We start from the raw sequence: 25451 nt of genomic DNA on the forward strand, positions 1-25451 counted from the left end.
CAAACACCAGATGGAGAGAGCATAGCTCAAGGCTATTGTTTACAATTTCTATTTGGATCCATTTCTGAATCTTCCTAGGGCTGGTGGTGGGGTTTAGGGGGGTGGTTAGTGGGTGGAGAAAAGGAAGACTAAGGCTTTGGGAAAAAAAAAAATACCATGAGGGCTCTGACTAATGGAAACAACTGAAATGGCTTGCAAGTGTCAGAGAGAGCACACTTCAGCAAGACGTGCCCAAGATCCCAAAGGACAAGCACTGCGTTTTCACAAGACACAATTCCCATTATTGGCTTCTTCGTCCCCATAAAATGGAAAAAAAGAAGAAGACAACAAACCGGTAAACAAAATGAGTAATATTGGTACTGAATCCTAGCTAGGATGAGAAAAGACGAGATGTTGCCAAATTAAAGGATGAAATGAAATAAATCTGTGTCAGCCAAGCTGCGTGGAAAGCGGCAGATGGGCCTTGCTGGGACTCACACACTGGCCCTGGCCTAGCAGCCGGAGGCCGGGCACAATGTGGGAAGCCGGAGAACGCACAATCCACTTGTACACTATGATAATTGGCAGGTTCAACCTGAATGCCAAACACTCTTTGCCTGCAAAAAGTCTGAAAAGCAGGGGTTTTTGATGCAGTGGAATGTGGAGAGACATATTTTAACATTTACTGTTTTTTTTTTCTGATTATAAAAGTTATACAAACTCACTACAGAAAATTTTTAAAAACAGACAAGTTTTAAAAAGAAAACACAAGTCACCCATTATCCCACCACTGATAATCATTTGTTGTGTTACTTCTGGCCCTTTTTATCATATATAAACATACTGTGTGTAAAATGTTACACTCTGATTTTTTAAATTCAACATTCTATTGTGAGCTGCAAAATATCCCATCATATAGCTACATAACTGACACGACTGGCCGTGTCTCTTCTGTTAAGACATGTAGTCTTTCCATTTTTTTTTTTAAAAAAATGATATGTTAGTCACCATACAGTACATCATTAATTTCTGATGTAGTGTTCTAAGATTTATTGTTTGCCTATAATACCCATTGCTCCATTCAATCTGTGCCCTCTTTAATACACAACACTGGGCTCAACCATCCCCCCACCCGCCTGCCACCAAAACCCTCTATTTCCGAAGTCCATAGTCTCTCATGGTTCATCTGTGATGCTGATTTCCCCCCCTTCATTTTTCCCTTTCCAGTTTCCCCTTATTATAAGTAACATGGCAGTTAAGATCTCTGAATATAAATCTATGTCTACTTTCCTATTTCTTTCAGACAGACCACTAGAAATGAGAGAACTAAAGGGACTAGACATTTTCAAAGCCTGTTTTTACACTCCACCAAATTGCTTTCCAGAAGAATGTATATTTTCTGTTCTACTAGTGATGTAAAAAATTGTCCATCTGATCACATCCTCATCATCACTGCCAGTGGCATGTGAAGAATCTTGCCAAGGCAGTGTCAGTCCGCTGGCTTAACTGTGGACAGAATGCTAGGTAAAACAGAGCTTAGCTACCCACAGCCCTCACAGCCTACTTGGTCAAGGGCAGGGGCTGGAGCAGCTTACTTGCTAGTTAGCTCCCAGCCAGGAATACTTAAGAGAAGTCCACGTTATTCTCCACACCAAGGACTAAGCTTACCTTTGGAGTTCCATGGCTATCTGCTTTGGTTTAATAGGGGAAGGCCTGCTAAGGAAAACAAATAGTGACTCACAAATGGGCTGCTGAGGTTCCTCATTATCAGCCAACATCACTGGTTATTTAAGAACTTCATTAAAAATATGAGCAAGCAAAAATAAAAAAAATTAAAAAATAAAAATAAAAATAAAAATATGAGCAAGGTATAAAACTCATTGATCCTATGAAGTCAGCAGGGGAACCAAAATAAGCAAACTGTGTAAACAGCCCCTAAAAAGAACAACAGTCAATGCTGGAAACAGGAGCTATCACCTTGTAACTGATACTCCCAGTAATATTCAAAAAAGTACCACACTGGTAAAACCCAACCAGACTTCAATATAAAAAGGGAAGCAAACAGGAAATAAGAGCTGTTAGAAATAGAAAATATTTAAACTTGAAAAAGGAAGAAAATACAATAAAATGGACAGGACTAAAAGCCAAATTAGTAATACCAGAAGTAAATGTATAGGAATTCTTCTAAGACAAAGGTAAAAATGACAAAGTAATGGAAATTGTGAGGGGAAAAAAAAAAAAAAACAAAACAAAACACACACACACAGACTACACTGAAAACTAATCCAGGACATCCAATCTCCAAATTGCTGAAATTCCAGGATGAGGGCAGAGTAGGTTAAATGGAAACAATAATTTTTTTAAAAAGTTACAAAAGAAAATATGTAGCTGAAGAAAGACTCAAGTTTTCAGATGGAAAGGAGTCACTAAATGCTAGGCAAAAATACTATGAAAAATCCACACACATACACTCAGATATATGCCAGTGAACCTGCCCAAATGCAGATGTTTAAGTATTAAAAGATCCTATGTTTCCAGCCAGAAAACTAACTTAAAACAGACTGAATCAGGCTGTGATAAGATTTCTCATTTCCAACATCAAATGAAAGATGATACAGCAATGTTTTCAGACTTACAAAGAAAAATGGTATGATCAAATAATTATTTGTATAAAGGTGAAAAATGGTTATGTGTAGAAATCTAAGTACTCAGTACACCAATCTATAAGGGGATGAGAGGGTAGGGGGTGAAGGTACTTAAAATTCTGACACACACACAAAAATTAAAAATTTTGAGAACATACTGTATATGAAAAAGTGGTAAGCAATGAATTAATAAGAATGATCAGTGTAAATTAATTTTGATAATGTGGTAAGAAATTAATGCCATTTAATGGTTAGAAATTGTTGAAATACTTAAAGTAGGTTAATATATTTGAAAGTTAGTATCACTCGGGAGCTAAAATTCTATATACTTTCAACATCACCTAAGAGAAAGACAGAAAATAAACCTGACAAAGATTTTACCTTATTTGGGAACAAGATTATGTAAGAAGATTTGCAATTTAGAGGAGAAAATGAATTCCAATTTTCATTTCTTTGATTACTAGAGAGATTGAAATACTTGTTAATGTTTTGTAGCAAGGTGCATTTTTTTCTTTTATGTACTGCTTACATAGGAGGATACAGTGTTTTATAAATTATAGAATGCTTTATATATTAAGGGTATTGACTTCTTTTCAGTCATTTGTTACAAATACTTTTTCTAGTTTAGTGTTGGGTTTAAGTTGTGTGGTATTCTCTAATCTAGAAAGTAAAGGTTTTCATATTTAGGCTACATTATCCTTTCCCTTAAAATTTTTTCATTACTTTTAAAAAATTTAATTGCAGTTTCACATGTAGTTGTAAAAAAATATATATATAGAAATCCCTCTTGTACCCTTTACCCAGTTTCTCCCAATGGTAATATCTTGCTAAGCTATACAACAGTATACAACCAGGATATTATTATTGATAGAGTCAAAAGGGCATAAGGGATCCTGGTGGATGTTCTATACAGAACATTTCTACCACAAGGATCCCTTATGCCCTTTTATTGCTATACCTATTCCCTCTCGCCCCCTCTATCCTCCTTAACCTCTGGCAACTACCAGTCTGTTCTCCATTTCTATAATTTTACCATTTAAAGAATGTTATATAATTGCACAATATGAAACCTTTTGGAATTAGACTTTTTTACTCAGTATAATTACCTGGAAATTCATCCACGTTGTTGCATGTATAAATTTATTTTCATTGCTGAGTAGTATACCAAAGTATCAGCACATCACAGTTTGTAACCATTCACCTACTGAAGGATGTTTGGGTTGTTAGCAGTTTGGGGTGACTATAAATAAAGCTGCCATAAATATTCATATATAACTTTTATGTGAATTTAAGTCTTAAGTTCTGGGATACATGCCCAGGAGTGCAACTGTCAGGCTGTATAGTAGTTGAAGGTTTGTGTAACTGCCAAAATGTTTTGCAGAGTAAGTGTACATCCCCGCCAGCAATGCATGAGTGGATCTAGTTTCTCCATGTCCTTGCCAGCATTTGGTGTTGTTACTGTTTTCTATTTTAGCCATTCTGACAGATGTGTAGTGGTTATTTCATTGTGATTGTAATCTTCAGAGAGACTTCTTCATGTTTTTAGCTGATTTCTTTCTGCTCTGTGCATATATGTGAAAGAACTACCCAAGTCCAGGAGAAGAACTATTGACAGCATTAGGCCCCCAAATTCTTGGCACTCATACATAGCAGGGAATAGTTCATGTTCCTACTAGCCACAGTAGAAAAACATTGTTGAGCCATCAGACAGAATCCTAAAAAGGGTACTGCCTTATTAGTGGGGCTAAATTAGCCAGAGTAAAGGCTGCTCTGGACCCATTCTCACAAATCTTAAAAACAAGCCTTAAAGGAATCCACCTGCTTTAGGTAACTTAACTGTGGGTTAAGAAGAATTCCAACAACTATTTAAAGTACCAAAACAAAATCCAGAGTCCAATAATGTGAAACCTGCAATATCCATCATCCAGTCAAAATTTACTAGGCATGCAAAAAGGGCATGAAATTAGGCCCCATAGCAAGGAGAAAAATTAATCACTAGAAATAGACCCAGATGATAAGATTAGCAGCTAAGACTATTAAAGAAGTGATTACAAATATGCCTTATATTTTAAAGAAGGTACAAGACTATATAAGAAATGAAATATTTAAGAAATGAAAGACGTAAAAAAGACCCAAACAGAATGTCTAGAAATTATAATATCTGAATTAAAAATACATTAAATGAGACTAAGAGGAGATCATATACTACTAAAGAAAAGATTAACAAAGGCACACCAAGAAAAATTATCCAAAATTAAGCATGGTATGTATTAGAGAACAGACTATACACAACCTATACGGCAATTTCAAAAGTCTGAACAAATGTGCAACTTAAGAATCAGAAATGGTGAGGAGGAAGACAGAAAGAGAAAGAGAGAGATTATTAATAAAATAATGGCCAAAGTGGTTGCGGGAGAGGGGGGATCAATCAAGGACCGAGGCTGCCACCTTTAGAAACTAGAAAAAGAAACTGCAAATTAAAACAAAGTGAGCAGGGGCGCCTGGGTGGCTCAGTGGGTTAAAGTCTCTGCCTTCGGCTCGAGTCATGATCCCAGAGTCCTGGGATCGAGCCCCACATCAGGCTCTCTACTCTCTCTCCCTGCCTGCCTCTCTGACTACTAGTAATCTTTGTCTATCAAATAAATAATTAAAAAAAAAAGAAAGAACCATAAAAAAAAAACCCAAAAAACAAAGTGAGCAGAAGGAAGAAAACAAGCAGAGAAATCAAGGAAATAGGAAACAGAAACCAAAGTACAGTTCTTTGAAAAGATATAAACCTCTGGACAGTCTGATCAGGAAAAAAATTAGAGAAAGAACAAATTACCAATATCAGGAACAGAACAGAGAACATCCCTATACATTACATACATTAAATGAATATAAACAACTTTATTCTAATAATACATTTGACCATTTAGATGAAATACATAAATTCCTTGAAAGAAATAAGCTACGAGAGCTCATTCAAGAAGAAATAATCTGTGTAGCACTATATGTGTTAAAGAAATTCAGTTTGTAGTTATGTAAGTCTTACCAATAAGAAAACTCTAGGCCCTGATGGTATCACTGGAAAATTCCATATTTAAGAAAGGAAATAGCAATTCTATACAAACGCTTCAGAAAATACAAGGAACACATTACATACAATGCATTACCATGCAATCAAAAACAAAAAGATGACAAGAAAGCAAAAGCACAAACAAATATCCCTCATAAACACAAAATTAAAAAGTACTTAGCAGGGCACCTGGGTGGCTCAATGGGTTAGGCCTCTGCCTTTGACTTGGGTCATGGTCTCAGGGTCCTGGGATCGAGGCCCTCGTTGGGCTCTCTGCTCAGCGGGGAGCCTGCGTCCCCCTCTATCTGCCTACCTTTCTGCCTACTTGTGATCTCTCTTTCTTAGTCAAATAAATAAATAAAATCTTAAAAAAAAATTTAAAAAGATTAAAAAAAAAATAGTCCTTAGCAAATTGAACCTAGCCATATAGAACATCATAACAAAATAGATTTTATCCCAGGAATGTAAAGTTGTTTAAACATTCAAAAAAAAAAAATCAATGTAATTCACTGAATTAACAGATGAAAATAGAAAAGCAAGATCTCAGTTAACAAAAAGCATTCCACAAAATTAAATATCCATTTGTGATTAAAAACTCTCAGCAAAGTAACACTGGGAGGAAGGTTCCTCAACCTGAAAAGGAGCATCCATGAAAAGCCAGCAGCTCACATCACACAAATAATGGAGAATGTGTGAGGGCTTCCCCCTAATATCAGGAAAGCAAGGATGTTTAGCCTCACCACTTCTATTCAGTATTGTGTGACAGTTTCTGACCAGTGCAATAAGGCAAGAAAAATAAAAGACATATTGATTGGAAAGTTAGACGTAAGACTGCCTATTCACAATTTGATTCTCTATATAGAAAATTCTATGAAATTTAATCTTAAGAGATCTAAAGAAAAAAAAGCTACTAGAACTAAGTGGAAGAGATTATGCGGAGTAAAATAAGTCAAGCAGAGAGAGTCAATTATCATATGGTTTCACTTATTTGTGGAGCATAACAAATAGCATGGAGGACATGGGGAGTTAGAGAGGAGAAGGGAGTTGGGGGAAATTGGAAGGGAAGGTGAACTATGAGAGACTATGGATTCTGAAAAACAATCTGAGGGGTTTGAAGTGGCGGGGGGGTGGTGGGAGGTTGGGGTACCAGGTGGTGGGTATTAGAGAGGGCACGGATTGCATGGAGCACTGGGTGTGGTGCAAAAATAATGAATGCTGTTATGCTGAAAATAAATAAAAAATAAATTTAAAAAAAAGAAAAAGAAAAAAATAAAATTAAAAAACAAAGAACTAAGTGTGTTTAGAAAGGTGATAGGAAACAAGGTCAGAATAAAAAAATAATAGTATTTCTATATAGTAACAAGCAATTAGAAATTTTAAAATAAACACAATATCTTCAAAAATATGAACTACTTAAGCATAAATTTATAAAACATGTATAAAATGTATACATTGAAAACTATAAACTCTGCTGAAAAATTAAAGATCTAAATAAATGGTGAGATGTAAAATGTTCATGTACTGAAAGATTCAATATTGCTATAATGTTAATTCTTCCAAATTGATCTAAAGATTCAATATGATGCCGGTAAGAATCTCACTGTACTTTTTCATAAAACTGACATACTGATTCTACATTTATGTGAGAATATGAAGGGCCTAGACTCACCAAAATAATTTTGAAATAAAAGGGGGGGAAAAAACCCAAGTTGAATTTGCACTACCTGATTTCAAGACTTAATATACAGACACAGTGATAAAGACACTGTGATATTGTTATAAGTATAGACATGATTTCACTCATATGTGAAATTTAAGAAGCAAAACAAATAAAGAGAAACAGGGGTACCTGGGTGGCTCAGATGGTTAAATGTCTGCCTTTGGCTCAGGTCATGATCTTGGGGTCCTGGGATCAAGCCCCACATCAGGCTCCCGGATCAGCAGGGACTCTGCTTCTCCCTCTCCCTTTCCCTTCCCCTGCTCATGGTCTCTCATTCTCTCTCTCTCAAATACATAATAAAATTAAAAAAAAAAAAGCCCCAGACTCTTAAATATAGGAAACAAATTGGTGGTTGCCAGACGGGTGAGTGAAGGATAGATGAAATAGGTGAAGGGGATTAGAGTTGTCAGTTATCACGATGAACACTGAGTAATGTATAGAATTGCTGAATCATCCTGAACACCTGAAACTGTATGTTAATTATACTTGAATAAAAAAATTTTAAAAAGAATCCAGAATAGACCCACCCATACATTGTCAACTGATTTTCAAACAACATACCAAAGTAATTAAATGTTCCAAAATAAATAGGAATAATTGGATATCAACATGGAAAAAACAATTAATCTCAGTCCTAATACTTCACACCATATATAAAAACTAGTTCAAAATGGCTCCTAGGCCTAAATATAAGTTAAAACTATAACACTTCTAGAAGAAGAAAAGGTAGGAGGTAGACAAACGAGTTAGGTAAAGATCAGAAAAGAGAAAAATGATAAACTGAACTTCATTATAATAAAAAGTCTGCTCTTTGAACAATGCCACTAAGAAAATAAAAGGGAAAGCCACAGTTTAGGAGAAAATATTTGTAACATATATAACTGATAATAAACTTATATCCAGAATATAAGAACTTCTATAGATCAATAAAAACAAATCAATCCAATTAAAAAACTGACCAACAATGTGAACACTTTACTAAAGATACACAGATGGTGAATGAATACATTAAAAAATGTTCATCATTATTAGTCATTGGGAAAATGCACATTAAAGTTACAATTGAGATACCACTACATTCACTAGAATGGCTAAAAGTAAAAAGACTGACAATACCAAGTGTTACCAAGGATGCAGAGTAACTCTAATACTCATACATTGCTGGCAGAAGGCAAAATGGCAAAACCACTTTAGAAAACAGGTTGACAGTTTCTAAAAATGTTGAACATACACTTAACATAAAACATAACATAAAAGCTCAGAAATAAATCTCATTCCTAGGATATAACCCAAAGACATAAAAGTATATGTTCAAACAGATGTGTATGCACAAGTTCATAGCAGCTTGATTCATAATAGCTCAAAGCTGAAGACGATCCAAATGTACTTAAACTAGTGAATAGAAAAACAGTATTTCCTTGTAACAGAATACTACTAAGCGATTTAAAAAAAATACCGATACATTTAAAGCATGCTCTCAAAGCATTATGCTAAATTAAGCCAGAAACAAAAGAGCATATGCAATATGACCCATTTATGGTAAAACTATAGGGACAGAAAGTGGTTATATTGTTGCCAGGTCAGTTGAAGGGATTCCCTCCAAAGGGGAAGGGAATTTTCTGAGAGGATGGAAGCATCCTAGATCATGATTGTGGCATAGTTATACCACTCTATATATCTGTCAAAACTTACTCAACCAGACACTTAAAACTGGTGAATTATATTTTAAAACATTTTTAAGATCTTTTTTCTGAGGGGCGCCTGTGTGGCTCTGTGGGTTAGAGCCTCTGCCTTCGGCTCAGGTCATGATCTCAGGGTCCTGAGATCGAGCCCCGCATCAGGCTCTCTGCTCAGCAGGGAGGCTGTTTCCTCCTCTCTCTGCCTACTTGTGATCTCTCTCTGTCAAATAAATAAATAAAATCTTAAAAAAAAATCTCTTTTCTGGGCTGACAGTTAACGAAGAAATGACAAGATACTGTTTACCTTCCCAGTCTTCCATATAAGGGGCCTCTTCAGCTTCTTTCTCTGGAGTGGGTCTGTCAGTGAATTTTCCTTCTTTTATGACCCTGGTGATTTCTCGGAGCTGATGCAGCAACCGTTTTTCTTGGTCAGAAGTCACAGTCTGTGCTCTGCTTAGAGATATTAGACAACCCAGCCATTTAATGGTAAATGTACTCCTGGGTAATGAACATAGACATCATTATGACCTTTCTGGATCCTGAAATAGGATGTCCAAGAACAGCAGGTAAGTATTCTAGAAATTGGCCCTGGAAATGCACAGCTGAAAACTAGGTATCTTAGTTCAGTGTTCTGATTTTATAAATGCAGAAACTAAGGCCCAGAAAAGATTAAATGATTGCCCAAGGTCCCACAATGAATTAAGGTCAATAATGGCACCAGTACCCAGAAATTTCAGCTTTCAGTTTAGTGTTCTTTCAGTATACCTCACTGTCCTGATTCTCTAATCTCCAGAAATTTCATTGTTACTCTTATTACCCACTTACTATAAACCACTTTTTTATGAAGCAAGGCCATCAAAAGAAAATGTACTGAGTCATTAGACTCAACTATGGAAAAATATCCTAGCCCAACACTGGAATCACTAGGCTGCATCTACTTGTGCAGAAATAAAGATATTCCTGTACATTTCAGAACTGTGTCATTCTGACAAATCAGTCATCTAGACCAGAGAAACTGAGGCCCACAGAGGGAAATTCTACATTTATTCCTATTGCTAGTTCATGTCATCACTTGAACTACAACTGAAGTCTCCTGACTTCTGATAACATTCTATGCAATTCTTAAAGGACAATGCTCAAGTTCAAGTTTAGAAAACCTGGGTTTGAGTCTCAATTTAGCTGAATAACTCTGGGCAAATGTGTACAAAAATTAGGCTCAAGATTATGGTAGGACAATTTTCTTTGAGATGGAAGCTCTGCATCATACTCACAGGCAGACAAAGTCCTACTCAGAAGACTGAGAACTGGTTTGGGACCAGTTTTATTTAGTGGCAGGATTTAACAGAGACTACTTATTCTCCTCTTAAAAATACAAATCATTCCATGGCCATATAAATTCATGAATGAATGAATGAATGAAATTCATTCATATAAATTCATAAATTCATGAATTCATTCAAATTCATGAAGGAAAAATGACCTTTAATACTAACCTCCAAGAAATGCCTTCAATTTTTTCTAATCAGCCAGTCTCCAGTTTGTGTTCCTGTTTATGCTTAGCCTAACAAACTTTAGCCTTAATGACTACCAGGAAAAAAGTGTTCCTCCCACCAGTGTTAGGATGGTAAGTGAGGAAAATGAAGGTGCAACTTTTCCACAGACCTACCAGTGGGGAGAAAACAGAAACACCATGAGCTCCATTTCTTCCACACTAAAGGGCCTCACAGCCATGAAGCTGAAGAAGCCTGTCTGTCCCACATTCACCTAAAATCTTACCTGTAGCAGGCCTCTTGCAGTTCTATTCTTTCTATCCGTACAGGAGTCCTCACCTGTCACAATTGGTCATCTGCTCTATAGAACTCCTAATTCTTACTATTACAACAACTCACTTTGTGGGGAGCTTCTGACTCAGCTAAAAGAGCCTATTTGTTATAATCTAAAATATAGAAAGAACTTATAAAACTCAACACCCAAAAAACAAATAACCCAGTCAAAATATGGACAGAAGACATCCAGAGACATTTTTCCCAAGACAATGTACTGATGACCAACAGGCACATGAAAAAAATGCTCCAACATCACCATTACAAAAAAATACAAATCAAACCCATAATGAAATATCACCTCACGCCTGTCAGAATAGCTAAATCAAGAACACAAGAAACAACAGGTGTTCGCAAGGATGTGGAAAAAGCGGAACCCTCTTACACTGCGGTGGGAATGCAGGCTGGTGCAGCCACTCCAACAAGCAGTATGGAGGTTTCTCAAAAAGTTAAAAATAGAGCTGCCCTATGATCCAACAATTGCACTACTGGGTATTTACCCAAAGGACACAAAAATATTGATTCAGAGGGGGTACACGTATCCCAATGTTTATGGAAGCGTCCTCAACAACAGCCACACTATGGCAAGAGCCCAAATGTCCACTGACTCATGAATGGATAAAGAAGATGTGCTATACATATACAGTGGAATATCACTCGGCCATACAAGAATGTAATCTTGCCATTTATAATGACATGGATGGAGCTAGAGAGTACTATGCTAAAGGAAATAAGTCAAATACCATATGATTTCACGCATATATGGAATTTAAGAAAGAAAACAGATGAACATAGGAGGGGGAAAAGAGGTAAACTAAGAAACAGACTCTCTACTATGGAAAACCAACTGAAGGTTCCTGGAGGGGAGATGGGTAAGGGGATGGGTTCAAAGAGTGATGGGGATTAAGGAGGGCACTTACTGTGTTGAGCACTAGGTGTTATATGTAAGTGATAAATCACCAAATCCTACACCTGAAACTAATTTTTCACTGTTTATTAACTGGAATTTAAATAAAAACTGGGAAGGAAAAAAAAAGAGGCTATGTGCTTATCATGGAGCTCTGGCCCTGGGATGCACGTGTTACTTCTCTGGAATGTACTCAGTGCATTTTCATTTTTACTGAATGAAACAGTCTTGACTCTGTTTCCTAACTCATGGAAAACCAGAACTCCTAAGAGTTCTCAAAAGAGATAGGTTGGCTAGGAGAAGCAGAAACAGGCAAGTGAAGCTTTCCTAGAAAATTCTAAATAAAAGCATCCTCTTTTACCTCTAAACAAGCATATTCCTATTGTCCATATCATGCATGAGGCAATTAATCATGGTCTGCCTCACAGCTTCTGAATTTATATAACTGTTTTCATCGAGTCCTCATTGTCTCAGTTTCGTCTGATAGTCCTGGAGGACGCTGGTAAGTTCAGGACAGTACGGGCACTGTGCCACGAACAATGCAAGCACTAATAAGTATGTGTCAGTTTAATTGGTCCCCATTTCCTTACCACCTGTTTTCTCCCACCTCCCTGAAATCTGGCTTCTACTCCATCATTATACCAAAATTTGTGACAATCATCAATAATACTTTACTCTCAAGTCCAAGAATCTTTTTTTTTTTTTTTTTTTTACATTTTATTCTTCTTGACTTCTCTGTACTGTGGGCCATCCTCTTCTTGCAATGTTATCTTCCCTTGGCTATTGAGACCTCTGTATTCCTCCCACTTCAACTATTCCTTGGACCTCTGATCCTGGCTTACTTACCCCCATTCACCTCCTAAATACATGGATTTTCTAAAGGCTCAAACCTTAGGCTCTCACTTATCCATTCTTACAATCATGCCTTTAGGAAGCAGACCCAGTATCACAAATTAAACCAATCCCTCTACATAGATGAAACCCACACTCTACCTCGAATCCTGACTTAACACATGAAAACCAGTCTCAAAACTCCAGTGATCTAGGCCTTTCCACTTAGAAGCCTTGCTATTAATGAAGTTAAACTTAAATTCACTCTTCAAAACAAGGGCTTAGTTGGCCCAGGATGAGGAACAGCTGCATGAGCAGCCAGGTTTGGAAAAGCTGGACAGAGAAGATTTCAAGATGCTAGAAAAATAGAAGGTGAAGTTAGAAGATACTTGATCAGACTTTGAGTATTATAAACCCAGAGGAACCATCAAGTTCTGAATCTAAAAGCAAAGCAGAGAATGAAACAGTTTCTTTCTTTTTTTTTTTTAAAGATTTTATTTATTTATTTGTCAGAGAGAGAGAGGAGCGAGAGTGAGCTCAAGCAGACAGAGTGGCAGGCAGAGGCAGAGGGAGAAGCAGGCTCCCTGCTGAGCAAGGAGCTGGATGTGGGACTCAAGTCCTGGGATCATGACCTGAGCCGAAGGCAGCCGCTTAACCAACTGAGCCACCCAGGCGTCCCTAGAATGAAACAGTTTCTTACAAGACCATTCATGATTAGAACAGAATTCAGACCAGCAAAAGACTGCAAGCAACTGCCACACAGTATGACATACCCTAAGAATTTGATCTCATCTCTCCCCATGGCCCTTACTTAGCTCTAGCCAAATGACTTCCAAACTTGTGTCCTTGGTCCTGACCTCAATATCCAAACTTCCTATTGTTGTTCTACAACATACATAGATGTTCTGACCACACCTCAACCATATTCAAAGCTGAACTCAAAGCTGATCCCTATACCAAAGTCCTGTTTTCTTTCTCCTCTTCTATGTTTTTATGTTGTCTAATATCATTTTCCTGGTCATTTGGACCACAAATCTCCAACTCCTCTTTATCTCTTTCTTCTCTTTCATTGCCATTACCTAGTTTTCCTTTTGGGGAACCAACCCCTCTTTTGCTCATAGTGCAAAGGTTAGAGTGAAGTTTTCCATTCCCTTACATCTCCTTCAACAGTGGCCACATGGCCCACAGCCAATCATCATACTCAATTTCTCACTACAGTGACTGACTCAGTGATACACACAGGACCCAAGTTGGACCAGTTGTACTTTCTCCTAAAACTGAGTGTTAAATGCAATGAAGCCAGATCTGAAAACTTTTCATATTAATTCATTGACAGCAGACCTTGAAGAACCTGTCCATTTGTTTCTGTCCTCTAACTCCCCAGAGCTTCTCTGATTCTCCCTCTTTCTGAAACCTGGATTTTCAGCTATTCCTTTGATATTGTGAACTAAGCCATAGTTTTCCAATAAATTCTGTCATCTTCTCCAAATTTTTGCTACCCAGAGTTGGCTATTTGCTACCAAGGATTCCTGAAAACAGCCTGTAATTTTTTAAAAAACTCAATATTCATTTATCTAGGTAATCTCTACACCTGACATGGGGCTCAAACTCAAAACCCCGAGATCAAGAGTTACATGTTCTTCTGACTGAGCCAGCCAGGTGCCCTCAGCCTGATTTTTTTTTTTTTTAAGATTTTATTTATTTAAAAGTGAGCGTGAGAGAGAGAGAGAGAATGAGAGAACGAGTGGGCAGGAAGGGCAGAAAGAGAGGGAGAAGCAGACTTCCTGCTGAGCAGGGAGCCTGATGCAGGACTCAATCCCATGACCCTGGAATGATGACCTGAGTCAAAGGCAGATGCCTCACTGACTGAGCAACTCAGGCACCCAACACTCTGCGACTTTTTTCCCCTCCCTTTTGTCAAGTCCCCTTGATTTGCTGGAGTTATTTCCATACCTTCTAGCATATAGCTGCTCTACCTATCACTAGAAGAGTTACTTTTCTAAAGTACGGCAGATCACATTTCTCCTCAAAAGCCTTTATAGGCATTCCACTATAAAGACAATGAACTTCAAACTTCTCAGCATACCATCCAGGGCCTTCCAGTCTGGGCCCAGTTTACTTTTCTAGCTTTTTCTCCCCTTACTTACCTCCTACCCATTTGTTCTACTCCAGTTACTCAGGACTACATACTGTTCTACTCCAGTCACTCAGGACTACATACTGTTCCTAAAACAAGTCTTGACTTATCTTGTTTGCTGTTTGTGCTACTACCCTCTCCTCTGAAATGTCCCCCCACCCCAAACTTTGCCTGAGGAGATCACTTCATCCTCCAAGGCTTATCCAAATTCCTCCTTTTCCACAGAGCTTCTGTGGTAGACAGAATCATGTTCCCTTCCCCAGTCCCCAAGAAAGTCCACATCCTAATCCTTGGAACCTATAATGATGTTACTTTATATAAAAGGGGACTTACAGCTATAGATAGATTTAAGGTTGGCCCTAAAATAGACATTATCCTAGATCATCTGTGAGAACACATGTAATTATAAGCGTCCTTAAAGATGGAAGATAGAGGCAGAAAAGGTCAGAGTAATAGATGTAAGAAGGTTGCAACCCACTGCTGCAGGCCTTGAAGATGGAGCAAGGGGTCCACTGAGCCAAAGAATGTGGGCAGCTTCTAAAACCTGAAAAAGGCAAGGAAATGGATTTTCCCCTGGAGCCTCCAGAAGGAAATGCCGTCCTGCTACCTTGATTTTAGCCCAGTGTAGGACATCTAACAGATCTGTGAGATGAAAACGGTGTTATTTTAAAGCATTAGGTTCGTGGTCATTTGTTACGGTGGCCACAGAAAACGAATGCCATCCCTGGAGTACACTTACTCTGACATACAGCTCCTTAAGAGAAAATAATAACTGCCATTGACAACCACAGAGGGCTGCAAAGAGCAAATCAAACTAGGTGCCAGAGAAGATATTGCTGAGACAGCCTGCTTTACTTGAAGTACTTTCTTCAGATTTACCTCATTCATTCTTTAACAGACTAAATAATTTTATAATCATCTCAATTAAATCAGAAAAAAATTTCAAAATAACACACAATATTAATTTGTAATAAAAATGCTCAGAAAACAAAAAATAAAAAGGAGCTTACTCAACTTGATAAAGGACATCTACAAAAATCGTACAGTTATAGGATGCCCAGGTGGCTCAGTTGGTTAAGTCCCTGCCTTCAGCTCAGGCCATAATCCCAGGGTCCTAGGATTGAGTCCCGATCCCGCATCAGGCTGCTTACTCTGCAGGGAGCCTGGTTCTCTCTCCACCTCTGCCTGCTTGTGCATTCTCTCTCTCTCTGATGAATAAATAAGTAAAATCTAAAAAAAGAAATCATACAGCTAATATCCTACCTCATTCATTCTTTCAACATGTTCTGACACAGTCAGTGCACCAGCATCAGGAATACAAGTTTGAACAATGAAAATTTCCTATCTTCAAGAAGATTACAGGGCATTAGGGAACACAGAAAAGTTAACAGAAGATCAGAAAGTAATAGGGTACTTAAAATATTCAGCCAGCCTAGGTGGCATGGAAGCACATCAGAGGAACACTGAGCTGAGTTTGAGGTTCAGGATAGGATGCTAAGAGAAAATGATGTCTAAGCTGAGACCTATAAGAAAGAGTTAAAATAAGGGTATGTGGGATGGGAGTCGGGGAGAGAGTCAAAAAGGGAAAAAAGTATCTGCAAAGTCCTGGAAGCAAAAGAAGATGGGTATTTTAGAGGAAAAGCAGTAGTCAGTGTGGCTGGAGCACAGAGAGAATGATAGAGGAAGATAAAGCAACAAAGGGCCATGGGTGTAGGGCCATCTAGGATAATATGGCCATGTAGGGCCATGTCACCCAAGACCATTTAAGCCAAGTTAAAGATTCTATTCTTTACTAAGAGCAAGAGAGACCTGTTAAAGGGTTAAAACAAACAAAAAAACATAATCCATTTGTTTGGAAGAGAAAGTGAATTGAAGAGAAGCAAAATTAGAGAAAAGCAAACCACATGAGCTACCACATGATACAGGCTTGTCCTATGTCAAAAGTAAAGGCCTAAGGGCAATATCCTTGATGAACAAAGATGCAAAAATCCTCAACAAAATATAGCAAATTGAATCCAGTCAAATGCTAAAAGGATCATTCACTATGATCAAGCGGGATTTATTCCAGGATGTAAGGATGGCTCAATAGCCACAAAAACATGAAAAATTACCTTAACAAAACAAAAAATAAAATTAATCTGACCATCTCAATAGATGCAAAAGAAATTTGACAAAATTCAACATTTATTCATGATAAAGTCTCAACAGCGAGCTTAGAGGGAACATACCTCAATATAATAAAGGCTATAAAGATGAACCCACAGCAAACATCAAGCTGGAAGCTTTTCCTCTAAGATCAGGAATAAGATAAGAATGGTCATTCTTGCCCGTTTGTTCAACATAGTACTGGAAGTCTTAATCTCAGCAATCAGATAAAAAATAAATAAAAGGTATCCAGACTGGTAAGGAACAAGTAAAACTGTTCCTATTCCCAGATGACATGATACTATAGATGGAAACCCTAAAGACTCTACCAAAAAACTATTCCACCTTTTTCAGTAAAGCTGCAGGATACAAAACTAGTATACAGAAATCTATTTTATAGAAACCTGAATTTTATATACTAATAATGAAGTAGCAGAAAGAAAAATTAAAACAATCCCATTTACAACTGCACCAAAAAGAATACTTAAGAATAAATGTAACCAAGGAAGTGCGTGTGAACAAGACTAATACCATCTTGCACAAATCCACCATGATGACCACTCCGTGACCTGAGGCCTTCTTTGGTATAGCACTGCCCTCCAACACATCCTCTTTATTTGACCACACCCTTAGGTACACCCCTGAGGTAAAATGTCCTTGATATTCTCTGGAGATACGACTGTGATCCTAAAACATTTCCTCCCAGGTTTCCCAGCATATACTCCCCAGTCTCTAAGCCTATAAAAGCAGGGCTTATAGTAGGTGGGACTGTGGAGATGTACTGGTCTTGCAGCCACCCACAACACACTTCCGCTCATAACTCCCTTTAATAAACCCCATTTGTTATCAAACTGGATTCTTCAGCTTTTTTCTTCCATATTATGGCTCCTTAGGCCTTTGGAAATCATTTTGCATATGCCCCCCTTCCATAGAACAAGGTTAAAGACCTATGCTCTGAAAACTAAGACATCAGTGAAAGAAATTGAAGACAACACAAACAAATGGAAAGATACACCACATTTACGGATGGAAGAATAACCTCAAACTCAGCTAGGTGTTCCTCTATACTACCCAAAGCTATCTACAGATTCAATGCAATGTCCATCAAGACACCAAGAGCATTTTTCACAGAACTACAACAAATATGTAGGGAACCACAGAACACCCTGAAAAGCCAAAGCATTCTTGAGAAGGAAGAACAAAGCTGGAGGTATCACAATCCCAGATTTCGAGATAAACTAAGTTGTAGTTGTAGTTATCACTTTGGTACAGTAAGGTATTGGCACAAAAATAGACGGGGACTAGGATAGAGCCCAGAAATAAACCCATACCTACAACAAAGGAGGCAAGAATATACAACAGAGAAAAGACAGTCTTCTCAATAAATGGTATTGGGAAAATTGGACAGCTACACGCAAAAGAATACAACTGAACCACTTTCTTACAACATACACACAAATAAACTCAAAATGGATTAAAGACCTAAATGTGATACCTAAAACCATAAACTCCTAGAAGAAAACATAGGAGAGTGGCTCAGTCAGTTAAGCTACTGCCTTCAGCTTGGGTCATGATCCCAGAGTCCAGGGATCGAGTCCCTCATTGGGCTCCTTGCTCGGCGGGGAGCCTGCTTCTCTCTCTGCCTCTGTCTGCGTTTGCGCTCTCTCTCTCTCTGACAAATAAATAAAATCTTAAAAAAAAAGGAAAACATAGGAAATAATTGCTTTGGTATCAGCCTTAGTGACATTCTTTCAGATATGTCTCCTTAGGCAAGGAAAACCAAAGTAAAAATAAATTATTGGGACTACACTGAAATAAAGAGTTTTTGCACAGTGAAGGAAATCATCAACAAAACTAAAAGGCAACCTACTGAATGGGAGAAGTAATTTACAATTGAAATTTATGATAAGGGGTTAATATCCAAAATATATAAAGAACTAAGACATACAGATGGCCAACAGATGTATGAAAAGATGCTCAACATCACTAATTGGGGAAATATAAACCAAAACCATAAGATATCACCTCACACTTGTCAGAATGGCTAGAATCAAAAAGATAAGAAATAACAAGTATTGGTGAGGATACAGAGAAAAAGGAACTCTTCCTTGTATGCTGTTGGTGGGAATGTAAATTGTGGCAGCCACTGTGTAACACAGTATGGAGGTTCCTCAAAAAACTAAAAATAGAAATACTATATGATCCAGTAATTCCACTACAGGCATTTACCCAAAGAAAACAGCAACACTAATTCAGAAAACTATGCACCCCTGTGTTTATTGCAGCATTATTTACAATAGCCAAGACATGGAAACAACCCAAGTGTCCATCAGTGGGATGGATGGATAAAAAAGATGTGAGTATATATGTGTGTGTGTGTGTATATATATGTATATATATATATATATATATATATACATATATATATATATATATATATATATATATATATACATATATATACACACACACACACATATATACTCACACTGTATATTATAAATATATATAATTATATATAACACACATATATATACATAAATACACACAATGGAATGCTATTACTAACCCATAAAAAAAGAGTGAGATCTTGTCATTCACAACATGGATGGACCAGGAGGATATTATGCTAAGTGAAATAAGACAGAGGAAGAGAAGTCAGACAGAAAGACAGAGAAATACAAATATCATAATACTTTATGACTTACATGTGGAAATCAAAAACAAACAAACCCCACAGAAATAGACTCAAATACAGAGAACAAACGGGTGATTGTTGGTGGGGGGAATGGGTGAAGTAGGTAAAGGACACTATTAAGAGGTATGAATTTCAGGTATAAAATAAGTCATATAGATGAAAAATACCACATAAAGAATATAGTCTATGATACTGTAATAATGTATAGTGACAGATGGTAACTACACTTATGGTGAGCGCTATGTAATGTATAAACTAACAGAACACTGTATGTCAACTATATTTTTTTAAAAAAAAGCATTCATTCACTCACTTGCTCATTTTTCCATTTCAACTAACACTTTTTTAGAGCCTACTGTTGACCTGTGGTAGGCTCTGGGACTAACAGATAATCTCTGCCTTAGCAGAGCTTAGAGTCTTTTGCAGGGAGACAGACTTATTAGTTTGAAAGAAATGACAAGACAGGATGACTGAAGAGATATAGGAAGTGAAGGAAAAGGTAAATCAAGGATAATACTGATTTCTGCTCTGGATGATTAAGTAGATGGTGAAGCCATTTTCAGAGATGAATATTAAAGGTGGAGTAGAGTCAGCTGGGGATAGATGACGATTCTCATTTTATATGTTCATTCATTCAAAAGATGTTTATTAACTGAAGAAGGGCAGATCATCTATGAGACATTTTCAGTAGGACCCTGAATACAGAAGTCAGGAAATGAGGAGACGATCTTAGCAAAGAATGCCATGATTACCTCTTCTACTATAATACATGTTCAAATGCTTATTTCAAAAGTGAGTATCTATCCTTTTTCAACAATTAGGATCTCCTTAGTATCTACTATGTGAACATAATGAACGAAACAGATTAAGTCTGTCCTCCGTAAGTTTACATCCCAGCAGTCCATGCCCTAAATCTACAGCACTACACACGTCCTCAGTATGCCTGCTATGGCTATCTTCTGCCCCAGGCTTTACCCTCACTGCTCCCTCAGGCCACACCATGCTTCCAGGAGGTGAAGGATTACAACAAGACATGCTGCTCCAGAAAGGAAATGTTGCTGATCCCATGGACAGAAGTAAGGACACTTTGATTCTGATCCTTTCCTTAGTCTTTATGTCCTTGGGAGGTATACTGTGCTTAGTATCAGGCATAACATGATACAATACGAACCTTCCACAAGGCTTAAACACATGCACAGACATATCACTCACAGGTAAAAGTTGTCTAAAAGTTTTATTAGATAATATTAAAAACCTTCCCCATATTTTGATTCTTACATAAGCATTGAGATGAAGTTTCAGAAACTGTGTATTTCTGGAATTTTAAGAAAATCTTACAATTATGGAATTGACATTCTATAAAAGGAGTTCAAAGGCATAAATGAACATGTCTTCTGTGTCTTAAATCCTCTCCTAGACTCCTAGAGCCTGGAAATGTGTTCAATTTTGATCTGATGGAAAAATACTGGGGTATTTGGGGCTCTTCTAATAATCATAAAAACACAGACTTGTAGAAGAACAAATGCCACAACACTAAGGTTAAAGGATAGAAATATAAAAAGGAAAACAACATAAAACATGGGGCTACCAAGACCTTTCAGCTTGGAGGTGAAGTCTCATAGGGACTACCTATAAGGATATGAGATGTTGGATTAGGAGTGACAGGGAGAAAGTCACGTTTTTAGGATTGGAAGATTAGAGATTTGGGAAAGGGAGCCACAAGCTATGCTCTCTGCAGTGGAGGGAGAGCTGATCCCTAGCCCCTGAGAACTATGGCGGAAAATGTTTTACACAATCATTGTCATGTGGCAGGCTGGAATTGATAGGTTCTCGAGGAGTCTACACCTTAACATCCCACCAGGAGTAAATGTTCTGAGCTAGGACCTGTGGCCTGAAAAATAATGAGATGGCACAACTCCAGCTTCACAGTGGGGACAACTCCTCTGCCTTACAGAGAGGTAACCCTAGCACAAAGCAGAAAGTCAGGGTCACAGTACTGCATTGCTGACTTGGGCAATGCACAGATGGTACATACAGGTGGTAAGGTTGAGCTATGTGATTTGAGCTAAGGGAGTGTGAACAGCAGTAATAGTGAGAAAATATCTTCCTCTGGCTTCTTACTCCAAGGCCCAGTTGTTCAGTCTCCCACATGGGAGGCCCTGCCCACAGGTTTTCATAACCCTTAGGTGTGGCATGTGTCTTCAAATGAACCAGAGCCAGGGTGGAGATACTTTTTGAGGGGCAAAGGTCCATAAAAGGATGGTAGTTCCCCACCCAGACTTGAGTAGTACAGGGTAAGGGCAGAAAAGATCAGAAAAGTATTGTTGCGTAAATTGGTTTAGTCATTCCTACAAATACTCTGACATTAGATAATGTATATGAAGTGTTTCACTCCGAGCTGGGTTCTTAGTAAGTGCTCAGCAAGTATCAAATTTTACTACACACTCACTGAGGTATACTCGTGTGTACCTATGTACACATTCCTCTACCACTCTGGCAAACAGTCTGCACAGTCACTCTGCTTTCTGGACCAAAAGGTGGTCAAGGCTCCTGGGTGCAGATAGGCAAGGTTTAGCCACATAAATGTCATTTCAGCAGTACTGTAGACAGACATTGTAGAAAAAGCCCAAGCCAGGGAGCTGCAACCTGAAGATGTTCACTCTTGCCTTATCTAGTCAAAGATGCACAAGCTGGGGCCAAGGAGCTGAGAAAAGGATACAGGGCACAGTACCACCAAGACGGCAAACAGAAGAGGCCATGGTAGAGCAATTTTCTGGGGCAAAGACTCCACTGTGAGCCCACAGAGCCACAGGAGAAACATTTTAGCACATAAGATTTTGCCACTCACGTCCCAGCTCTTCCTCCATCCTTGTCAGAGGCCTAGTGGAGACTAAATCCCTCTTTGTTCTCAATCTCACATTCTGGCTTTTCCTCCCTGGCCTTCCCACATCCATATTTTCTTCCTTTTTGCCTGCTTCCATCAACCTCCTGAAGCCACCTTTTCAGATCCTCACCCAGCCCTGTCACAGGAAGGCTGTCTCCCATGTGGGGAATCCTAAAGGGCCAGCCGGACACCTGACACCTACCTGACATGTCTAATCCAATTCTGGCATAGTCAACACAAAATACAAATGCCTAATCTGATCATATTTGCCTTCTTCTTTTTGTCTCAAGCAGATTTAAAAAGGTATAATTTTAGGTAAAATCAGATTATTATATCAGATTATTATACAGCTATGGAATCATCTTCATTAGAACCTTGTTATTTTACCCTGCAGAACTGCTCATAAACCTCTCCTCACAGTGATACGCACAACACTGAACAAAGACTCTTGAAAGCTGAGACTCTTGAAAGCATATGGTATGAAAATGGAAATGCTTAGTGAGAAATAATGTGTAAATGACAAGTACGTTGACAATACTATAAAATGGAAGTAAGTGCTTCAGAAATCAAAGAAAAGCAAAATTTTTAATGGATTCTCTAAATGGGTAATAGTCTTGAGTCTGGTTATATGAAAACCTACCTTTCACCATTAGGTCCCACTCTGTTGATTAATTTTTCCATGGCTTCCTCTGTCTCCTTCAGTTTTTCTTGCAGGTGAACAAGCTCAAAATTGGCTGAAAAATAAGTATCAGTCTAAGAACCATCAAACACACCTCCAAAAGCTCTTTTCTGAAACTGGCTGGCTGGGACGCCCTGTGATAATTCCAGCTAGTTCAGAGATTCAGAGACGAGACTCCATATCTCTCCAGCTGATCCAATCAGGACACAAAGGGTACCAAGGTGTGAGCACTGAGATCTTAAGGATACATGTGTAGGGAATAATGAACAAATCACTCCTCTTACACATAGAAATACAGCAGGACCAACTAAAGAAAATACATGAGAAAAACAAAACAAAACAAAGCTCAACATGGTCACCCAAGAGGAAAAGAAGAAGATAGACCTATCTTTTCCAATCCAAATGATGCTTGAGGGTAAAAGTACCGAACCTGCAAGGTACTTTAGAAAAGGAGTTAAGACCCTGAGATGAGCATTCATTCACTTGTGTTTGAAAACATCTGGAAGATCACAGTCTCAATGCTGCATTTCTTCAATAGGGGACAAATCTTGAGCTAGGGCTGAAGCCTTCCTGCCCAAGGTTTCCTACCCTTGTCATTTGGGGTGAAGTGGTATAACCCTGGCCCACAGATTCTCAAGAAAGATCAACAGAGATCACAATGATCTATTGACATTAACACTAAGACCCTAAAAGTAGAGCAGAAAAAAAAATAGATCAATTAGTACATTAGTACTAATGTACTTCTGAAATGAACTTTAAGGCAACAGGAAAACAAAATGCTATTTATTATGCAGATAATCCAGTTTTTCTTCACTGTAAAATATTGTATTAAAATATTGTATTGTCTTTTAATACTTCTAGAACAAATTCTTATGCATGCAGTTAACATCTGCAAAGTGTCTAGAGGACTATGCCACATAAATGCTTAGGTTATTTTTCTTTTCTGCATGATTCAAAACAGAAGGATAAGCAGATATAACTGCTACATTATAAAACAGTTGTTCTTAGGAATTTTTAATTCTATTTCCAATGCATTATGTGACTGGATACAGAATTTGCTATTTTTTTTTAAGATTTTATTTATTTATTTGACAGAGAGAGAAATCACAAGTAGGTAGAGAGACAGGCAGGGAGAGAGGGGGAAGCAGGCTTCCTGCTGAGCGGAGAACCTGATTTAGGGTTCTATCGCAGGACCCTGAGATCAGGACCTGAGCCAAAGGCAGAGGCTCAACCCACTGAGCCACCCAGGCATCCCCCAAATTTGCTATTCTTTGACAGAATCCAAAAATCTCTTAATAATTATTTTAACAATGCATTTACCATCACTGCTGGTTTGATATTATCTCAATTAAGAACACAAGAACTTTCTTAAAGAATTTTTTGAGTATTTAGTAGGATTTCTAAAAAGGATGCAGACTGTGACTAGGGTATCTGCTTCCATAGAGAATCTGGACTAAATCCAAAAAGCAGTTATGGCCGAGAGCAGATCCTTCAGCGGCTCAGCTTCACTACATTTTGCTGCTGTCTCTCTTTTAAAAACTTCTGAAGAGGCTTCATTATCTACAGGATAAGGCAATTTGGCCTCCAAGGCCTTCAACAACATGGCTTAACCTACCTACTCCTCAAGGCCTCTTTCCCACAGCCGTCCTATGTCAGGCTGTGTCTTCCTCAAGCTGTCTGGTCTATCGGACAGGACCCAGCTCCAGGTCGCTTCCCATAAGGCTTTCCCCGAGTCCCCTTTTAGATAGTAAGCTTTGCACAAGTCATTTTTCATCCCAGACTATGAATTCTTAGGGGGAAAAGCCATGCCCTATATATTTCATTTCCCCCAGAGAGCACAGAATATTCTACTTGGCCAGTAAATATTTGATGAACATGTTTTATGAGTCAGAAGTATTATTATTTTTCTTAATAATTAAAAAAAAATTTTATAAACATATAATGTATTATTAACCCCAGGGATACAGGTCTGTGAATCGCCAGGTTTACACACTTCACAGCACTCACCATAGCACATACCCTCCCTAATGTCCATAATCCTCCACCCTCTCCCTCCCCTGCTCCCCCCGGCAACCCTCAGTTTGTTTTGTGAGATTAAGAGTCTCTTATGGTTTGTCTCCCTCCCAATCCGACCTCATTTCATTTATTTTTTTCCTACTCCCCCAACCCCCCATGTTGCATCTCCACTTCCTCATATAGGGAGATCCTATGATAGTAGACTTTCTCCGATTCATAAGTCAGAAGTATTAAACCCAGTCCCTAGATC

The 25451-nt window shown here is 38.1% G+C and overlaps 1 protein-coding gene across 5 annotated transcripts in view; it reads right to left on the minus strand.

Moving 5' to 3' along the window:
* Positions 1-25451, minus strand: part of RIC3 (RIC3 acetylcholine receptor chaperone) — a 62814-nt gene that overhangs the window by 4647 nt on the left and 32716 nt on the right. For 2 of the 5 annotated variants that reach the window (XM_044258773.1, XM_044258772.1), the window contains exons 4-6: positions 23147-23240; positions 9386-9534; positions 1648-1692 (exon numbers count right to left, since the gene is read on the minus strand). In XM_044258773.1, coding sequence (XP_044114708.1) covers positions 1664-1692; positions 9386-9534; positions 23147-23240 — 272 coding nt within the window. In that variant the 3' untranslated portion in view covers positions 1648-1663. The remainder of the gene's footprint in view (positions 1-1647; positions 1693-9385; positions 9535-23146; positions 23241-25451) is intronic. The other 3 variants (XM_044258769.1, XM_044258771.1, XM_044258770.1) reach the window with 2 other exon arrangements.

This window comes from Neovison vison, chromosome 7, assembly GCF_020171115.1.
Source record: "Neovison vison isolate M4711 chromosome 7, ASM_NN_V1, whole genome shotgun sequence".
In the NCBI taxonomy this organism is placed as follows: Eukaryota; Metazoa; Chordata; class Mammalia; order Carnivora; family Mustelidae; genus Neogale; species Neogale vison.